At 36.2% G+C, this 8,196-nt stretch overlaps 1 protein-coding gene across 1 annotated transcript; it reads left to right on the top strand.

Annotated features, from left to right (window-relative positions):
- Positions 1–1,965: 1,965 nt before the first annotated feature.
- plaat1 (phospholipase A and acyltransferase 1) lies at positions 1,966–8,001 on the top strand. The gene is made up of 5 exons (XM_051947738.1): positions 1,966–2,396; positions 3,699–3,748; positions 4,411–4,549; positions 5,896–6,164; positions 7,830–8,001. The coding sequence occupies exons 2-5, from the start codon at positions 3,722–3,724 to the stop codon at positions 7,929–7,931; spliced, it is 537 nt and encodes a 178-aa protein (XP_051803698.1). The 5' UTR covers positions 1,966–2,396; positions 3,699–3,721; the 3' UTR covers positions 7,932–8,001.
- Positions 8,002–8,196: the final 195 nt, after the last annotated feature.

Here is an 8,196-nt window from a genome sequence, read left to right as displayed (position 1 = left end):
TTAATTAATGTTCTCAATTTCTATGATTTTTAAAACGTATATGTTTTCAAGAATGCCACTAAAAGCATTCTAGGAGCAATTAAAAATGTGATTAAAAACGTTGAAATAATGGTAGACCACAATGTTCTTATCACAAAAACTATTTAGGAAAGTTTAGACACACTTGAAGTGGAGCTATATTGTTCTTGGGGGAAACCATATAAACAGTATTACAGGAAGCCGCCCTGCAGATGATAAAATTATGAAAAATAAAAAATTTAAAACCGAAATTCAATCATTCAGCCTTTATTTAAACTTAGCTTAACTGATACCTTCGGAGGGAAATTCACATGTTCTAGCAGCTGGACAGAGATGAGGCATAAAGAAGCAGTAGAAGTACTATATGGCAAAAAAAAAAGAAAGATATAATAACAGTATAATAAAGACAATGTACAACACAAGATTAATTAACATGTGGAAATAATTTTAAAAATTATTTATAATTATGAGAATGTCTTTTTTTCACCTCAGACAGTCACAGTTTATTATCAGTTACAGCAGCATCCTGGATGTTATTTTAGTGTAAAACTCTGACTGTTTGCTAAAGTCACAATATTTACTGTCATATTAAGTTATTTTTGTCTATTTTTTTCTGCAAGATATTTGCATCAAAAACATTACTGTGCATGTGAATGCATGACAGAACCTTCAATCATTAAATCCAGTAAGAATGAAAACACATTTTATTGCACCACAAACTGCTCCAGTTTGATTAATTGGCATCACACATGGACATAACTGTCAGTAATGAAATCACAAATGAGCTACAGTTGAATTTTTTTAAGAATCGACTTTAATGGTCGAGTACGTATACAACGATTTGCTTTTGACTGTTGGTGTCACTCTAGGAATAAGACACAAAGAATAATAAAATACCAATAGAAAAAAAACAGATATTTATACATTTGGAAAAGAATATATAAACAGAGTAGTGCAAAATGACAACTGCTAGAGTGAGAATATAGTGCAAAAAGCAGAGAATATTGTTTGTCTTGGTGCAAAAATAAGGTACAGATGAAATAAAAAGTCAGCAGTATTTTAGCTAAGAATGGCTTGGCTAAAAGACTGACGATTTTTTTATTTGCCATTTGTGCACAAACAGGTAGTCTAGTCTAGTCACACAGGAATTCTCGTGCATTTTCTTGGAATCAAATAAAAAAAAGTGTAAAGAATTAAGATAAACTCACACAACAGAAACAAATCATAAAATGACAAAAGCAAGACACAAAACAACAAAAGCAAGACATAAAATGACAAAAAAAGATACAAAACAACAAAAACAAGACACAAAACAACAGGAACACACAAAGCAACAAAAACGAGACACAAAATGACAAAAGCTAGACACAAAATGGCAGAAACAAAACAGAAAAGGACATAAACAAGACACAAAACAACAAGCAAAAGAAACAAAATGACAAAAACAAGACGCAAAGCAACCGAAATGATTAAGAAAATGACAAAAACAAGACACAAAATGACAAAACAAAACACAAAATGACAAAGACGAGACACAAAATGGCAAAAAAGACACAAAGCAACAGAAAAACAAGACGCAAAATGACAAAAAACGTCATCAACAGGGTTGTCTGCATGTTGTGGGACACACATTCCATGCATGATAATTATCAGTTGAATTATTGTGTTGTCCCCACAATTACAAGAGACATCAATGGAAAAAAAGGAGATTTAAATTTAATTTGAACTGTTTTATTGAGATTCAGTTTGGTCATCAGGGTGGTGGGACAAGAGAAAAATGTCATTTTAGGGGGAAATTCCAGATGTATCTGGTATTTTTACATTTTTTCCAACATTCTTTTCTCCAGGTTTTTTAGATTTGGTCTCAGGACAAGAACATTTACACAACAACTGCATGTTTTAGTATTTTGTACGTGGACTATTTGAAATTTGACGGGTGAAATGACCCTTCTGAGTTTGTGATATTGCACATAAACATTCAAACTCCAGTGTCAGAGATGAACGTTTGCTGCTACACTAACGTCACCTTTCCAGCCTGAACTGAGTCTGAACTGAGCCACACGTGTCGCCTCTGCAAACCCACAATAACTGTTATTCAGGGGAGCGGAGCGGCTGCTTGTGAATGAGAGGAAATGCCTCTCGGTGTGTATATGTGTGCGTGACCTTAGCAACCGTGGCAAACTGCCATCGGTCAGAGCAGCCGAAACGCCTCCAGCCTCTGGTTCGAGATATCCAAAAGCTGCCTCTTTGTCATCTCAGGAACTTGGGATCAATTTCTGCCTTTCTTTTCCTTTCTCTTGCTGGATTTTCTCATGGTCTTGTGCGGACTTATGATGGAGAATTAAAATGGTGAGGAAGAAAAAGCTGCTGGTGTTTGGGTGAGTATGACTCAAACTGACCCATTTTTAACCCTTTATGAGAACCATTTGTATCATGAGGTTCTGAGACCTCTATCTCATCGTGATAAATAGTGAAGTAAATAGGACAAAACTAGTTTTTGTTTATAAAATTGACATTGTTGTGAGCAGTTGCCACAACTGCCCAATTTATCAGACGTGAAAGGAAAAATCTGTCATAAACAAAGTGATATGGCAATTTTATATTTATTTTAATAATTCTTTAATGGATTTTGTTAAAAGGGTAGGTAAACATTTCAGTTTAAAAAAACTTGAATTTTCTGGGAATTGTTTGATGGGTAAGGTTTACAGGGTAAAAGTAAATAAAATAATATAAAAACATTAAAAAACTAATTGTTAAAAGCATTTTTTTTAGTATAAAGCTTCTCCTGTTTGCCTTCATAATCAACATATAAAAAATAAAGGTTAATTTGACATATTTGTACCATGAACAGAAGAGGTGTCTTTTGTTATCCCTCCGTAAAAATAATTAAAAAAAAAAAAATCAATGTCATGTAAAACTATTGTATTTTATATGTAGGTCATTCCAATGTATATTAAAAAAATAAAATTAATGTACGTCGTTTATTAAAAACCAGTGAATTATCCTGATTGAACCATGAACTGTGGGAGCTAAAGAATACCACTGCACTAAATGTTGATAGAACAATGTTTATTGGGATTTTTTTTTTAATTTCTGCTATTTCTGGAAGAATAAACAAGCCTCATGCTCCTGAGAAACGAGCCCAATGGGAGGCTTAAATTAATAGAGAATTGTTGTTCTATAAATTATGCTTTCATGTTAGTGGAAGCTCGTGAATGCTGATGGTTTGGTAAATAATACATGACCTTTCAGCGTCATGCATTAACAATGACGGTGTGGTCGTGGCCCTCCTGCGCTGATATAGATTTCATCCCATCCTGGTGTTAATTTTTGATCCAAACTGGTGTGAAACAACCTGACCGGAGCTATTTTTCTGTCAGCTTCCCCATTGTGTTGGTGGCTATTGTGGCAGCACAGGTGACACAACAGCTGGGGTGTGTATTGTCTGTGTGCGAGCCGGTGTGTATTGTGTGTGTGTGTGTGTTTGGCTGACCTGTACATTGTACCACTCTATCTAGCATTCTCTTTCTCCGGGAATTTACTTATTTTGCCTTTTGAATCTTGTCTTATCACAAACCAAGAGAGAGAAAAAACACACACACATGTAATTTCAACGTCACCAGGATCACATTTGATGATAGCATGAAAATATCCTCTCTGTGTCTCGTTTTCTTTTTTAGAATTTGTGGAAGCATGATGTGGGATGGATAAACGACAGCACAACTCTGCTGTAAGTTGACCGGAAGGCTAAAAATACATTCAGTAGCGTGTGTTTTCCCATAGCATGCATATTTACAGCTGTAGTTTCTCAAATTACACTGAAAAGTTTGGGGTCACCCAGACAAATCCATGTTTTCCAGTAAAACTCCCACTTCATGTGCTAATATATCTGCACAAGGGTTTTCTAATCATCAATGAGCCTTTCAGCACCATTAGCTAACACAATGTAGCATTAGAACACAGGAGTGATGGTTGCTGGAAATGTTCCTCTGTACCCCTATGGAGATATTCCATTAAAAATCAGCTGTTTCCAGCTAGAATAGTCATTTACCACATTAACTATGTCTGCACCATATTTATCATTAATTTAGTGTTATCTTCATTGAAAAAAAGCTTTCCTCTCAAAAATAAGTACATTTTGAAGTGACCTTGAACTTTTAAACGCTAGAATTATCTTTTGAATGACACAGCAGCTAAAGAGTTACAAAAACTTGATCGAAAAGCAAGATTTAAATGTATTTATGGTGTGTTTTTCAAATTTAGTGAGAAAATTCCTCACATGTGGAATGTTCAGGATTTCCAAAACATCACTTCTGCCACCCTCGAAGCATTTTTATGTGTATTTTATATCAAGAAAGCAGCAAAATTGGTGAAATTAAACTTTCTGTGCAGATGGCCTCTAATGACCCTGACCTTCCTGAGCCCTCCGGTGACCCCCAGCCAGGTGACCTCATTGAGATCTTCAGACCGGCCTATCAGCACTGGGCTCTCTACCTGGGAGACGGTTACATCATCAACTTAACTCCCGTCGGTCAGTAAAAGCCTCCACTCCACAGTGTCGCTTTAATAAACACAAAACTTGACAACTTTCACATCTTTTGAGACAGCCAGGTTGATTAAAGCTCCTATTTTGATTTAAATATCAAAATAAGTATGCAAATAAATAAAGAGGTCATGGTTTTTAACCCTGGTATGGTTTAGTTTTAGGCTAACACATTCCTTGTTTTTCTGCTTTTAGTTCCTGAGATTTTGCAGTTCAAACAGCATCAAATTAAAATGTGCACAAATATCTTTATAAATATCCATATTTTATGCTGTTTCAGGTTAATCAGTGATGGTCGAGTAGAAGGACACTGGTGGTTTGGGATGCTTTAATCCTCCTGTTGAATTCATTTAGGGGCACCAAAAAATATTGTTTCCTTGTCTAAAAAAAAAATCCAAAAATTCAGCAAAAAAATTCAGCAAATTTCTGAAAATTTGCAAAACCTTCAGGCAGAGAATTCCAATAATTCCTTAAAAGTTTCCCTTAAATGTTTATTAAAAACAAATCCCCCAATTTTGGCAAAAAATTCTTGCAAATATTTTCAGAAAATGAGTAAAAATCTTCCAAAAAATACTAAAAATATCTTAAATGATTACATATTTGAGTAAAATATTTTCTTTAAGAACATTCACGAAAAAGTCAACCAAAACCCAATGAATTTTGCTGGATATTGGTTGATTTTTTTGTGAATGTTCATAAGAAACATCTTTAGCACTTCTTTTTCCACTAAAAAAATGTTCAAAGATTTCCCAAAAATATTGAAAATGTGTAATTCAGAAGTTTCACTGTGAAAATATTTTTTTTCTCCACATTTTCAAACTTTAAAATGGGTCAATTTTGAACCGCAGGCCAACACGAGGGTTAATTTGACTTTATGGTGTTTGGAATCACATGTTATCATAGATATGTGATAAACCCCATACTCGGTTGCCCTTTTTATGTTTTTATGTTTTATGTTTTTACATGTGACGATGTTTTTATGTGTTTTGTTAGGTGTTTTATATGAGCTGCCAACAACAATTTCCCTATGGGGATAAATAAAGTATCTATCTATCTATCTATCTATCTATCTATCTATCTATCTATCTATCTATCTATCTATCTATTATATGTACTGTTTATATAAAGAGTAGAAAATTACACACTATTCTTTTAGGCTCTTTTTGGCCTTTGTCGGTGTAGCCAGGGTCCAATAAGTGTTTAGGGCCTTTTTAAAGGCTTGCCTTCACTGAATAAACACATGGATCCTCTAATATCCACGTTTGTTGCCTTGGATGACAGGAAGACTTTGCTTGTCTCCTTTTTGAAAAGCAAAATGTCCCCCCTCCCCACAGATGAGAACCAGGCAGCCGCCATGTCCAGCGTGAAGTCGGTGTTCAGCAGGAAGGCTGTGGTGCGCATGCAGCTGCTGAAGGAGGTGGTGGGTAGCGACTCGTACTGCGTCAACAACAAGTACGACCACAACCACACGCCGCTGCCCGTTTGCGAAATCATCCAGCGAGCGCAGGTCCTCATCGGCCAGGAGGTTTCCTACGACCTGCTGGGGAGCAACTGCGAGCACTTTGTTACCCTCCTGCGCTACGGGGAGGGGGTGTCCGAGCAGGTCTCTCACTGTTTGTTTTGCTTCTGTCTCTTGTGCCATTAGGGCAAAACAGCACATTTTCACTCATCAGACCACACTGACTGAAGAACATCCATCACATTTTTAGAACGTGGCTCCGACATCAATGCTAAGTCACAGTGTAGTCGTTTAGATAAAACTATTTCTGCTGCTTTGTGTTCAGTTGGAAATAAACTTATCCTTCAAGTTAAAGGGAAGAAAGTTAAAGTGTGACAACATGTATTTTTATAGAAACTGTTTTGAGAGTTTACCCTCGAGCACCGCTTCACAGATCGTTTATTAATTCAATGAGGATATCAAATAACAGATCACTGTACTTCTCCAGCTGACCAAGTGGGATTCAAAACTGGGAAAAAAGCCAATATTACAAATAAATACACTACCGTTCAAAAGTTTGAGGTCACCCAGGCAATTTTCCAGTTTTATTCATGTGCTAACATAATTGCACAAGGGTTTACTAATCATCAATTAACACGCTTAGCTAACACAATGTAGCATTAGAACACAGGAGTGATGGTTGCTGGAAATGTTCCTCTGTACCCCTATGGAGATATTCCGTTAAAAATCAGCCGTTTACAGCTAGAATAGTCATTTACCACATTAACAATGTCTACACTGGATTTATCATTCATTTAGTGTTATCTTCATTGAAAAAAACTGCTTTTCTTTCAAAAATAAGGACATTTCTAAGTGGCACTAAACTTTTGAATGGTAGCATTTGTAAATTCTAAGTTATATTTGGAGAACCATTTTAAAATGCCAAATTTCTGCTTCACTCTGATCAGACTATCTACCAATAATTTTGTGTTAGTGGTACAGCTGGTCATACCTGCACAACTAGTTATTTAAGTTCAGCCAAAAAATTTTTTTTTCATTTTTGTGACGAAGTATTTCACAGTAACAAGCCCTCTATATGTATAGCTTTGCATTATTGTGATGTGCAGTTCAGAAAATAGTACTAGTTGACTCAAAGATGGGACTTTTCATGATCTTTCTACGTTTCCACTTACACGTAGTCAGAGATCATTTGATCTACTTGTCCAAAATTGCAGATTCTTAATCACTGATATGATGATAGTGATGTGACAACGAAGAAAATTTCAGGCTTTTATCTTCAATAGTTTCTGAGATATTGTTGTCCAAATAGCAAAGTTATGTGTGGGGAAACTTTCTCAGATAGAATTTGATATATGTCGCTGAAATTTCACAATTTCTAGATAAATATTCCAATTTTAATATTCAGCATTGCAGATTCTGAATTAGTGGCATTACAAGGCTTTGTTGTGGAATTTTCCTGATATATGGTTGTTTAAACATCCTCAAATTTCACAGTGTAAAAACTCATTCTGACAGTAGGTCGATGGGCAACAAAACTAATTCTCAGGAAGTAATTGAACTATCCAAATATAATTTCTCAAATATCTTCATAAATATCCACATTTTCTGCTATAAAATGTTCAGGCTCATCAGGGATGATGGAGCAGAAAGCTCCTGGTGGTTTGAGGTGCTTTAATGTATTTTTGTTGTTTGGGATCTTGTCCTATCGTGGATCTGTGATAAAACCCATGCGCATTGTGTTGCTGTGAGCTCTGCGGTTGCTTTCCGGCTATCCTCAGTCCCATCCTGTGCTTTTCGTTGTCTCTGCAGGCTACTCGGGCCATCGGGGCCATCAGTCTGGTGACGGCGGCAGCCAGCGCCTTCTCCGTCCTGGGACTGATCAATACACGATCCAGAAACAGGCCTTTCTGACAGCTGTGTTCACTGAATGGGGCTGTTTCCAGACACTCATATGATTCAAATAAAATCAAGTATTAATAAAGATGCCCTATGTTGTGTTGTTTGTTCATTGACTAGCCTCATATCATGGAGTTAAAATCATTAGCTGAGGTTCAGGAGCAGGACTACATCTCAATCACCCCCTTTCCTGTCGTACGTCTATACATACAACTCTGCTCTTAAGACTTGTTCGTTCACCCCTTCTTGCTGTCGTACATCTATACGTACTATTCTGTCC

Source organism: Acanthochromis polyacanthus, chromosome 4 (assembly GCF_021347895.1).
Source record: "Acanthochromis polyacanthus isolate Apoly-LR-REF ecotype Palm Island chromosome 4, KAUST_Apoly_ChrSc, whole genome shotgun sequence".
Lineage (NCBI taxonomy): Eukaryota > Metazoa > Chordata > Actinopteri > Pomacentridae > Acanthochromis > Acanthochromis polyacanthus.
Note: the sequence above shows the minus strand (reverse complement) of the source record. Positions and strands in the feature narration are given on the sequence as shown.

Coding starts and splice junctions, on each gene's coding strand:
- plaat1 (XM_051947738.1), top strand. CDS start 3,722: ATGGATAAACGACAGCACAACTCTGCT. Junction 3,749..4,410: donor AACGACAGCACAACTCTGCT/GTAAGTTGACCG, acceptor CTTTCTGTGCAG/ATGGCCTCTAATGACCCTGA. Junction 4,550..5,895: donor CATCAACTTAACTCCCGTCG/GTCAGTAAAAGC, acceptor CCCTCCCCACAG/ATGAGAACCAGGCAGCCGCC.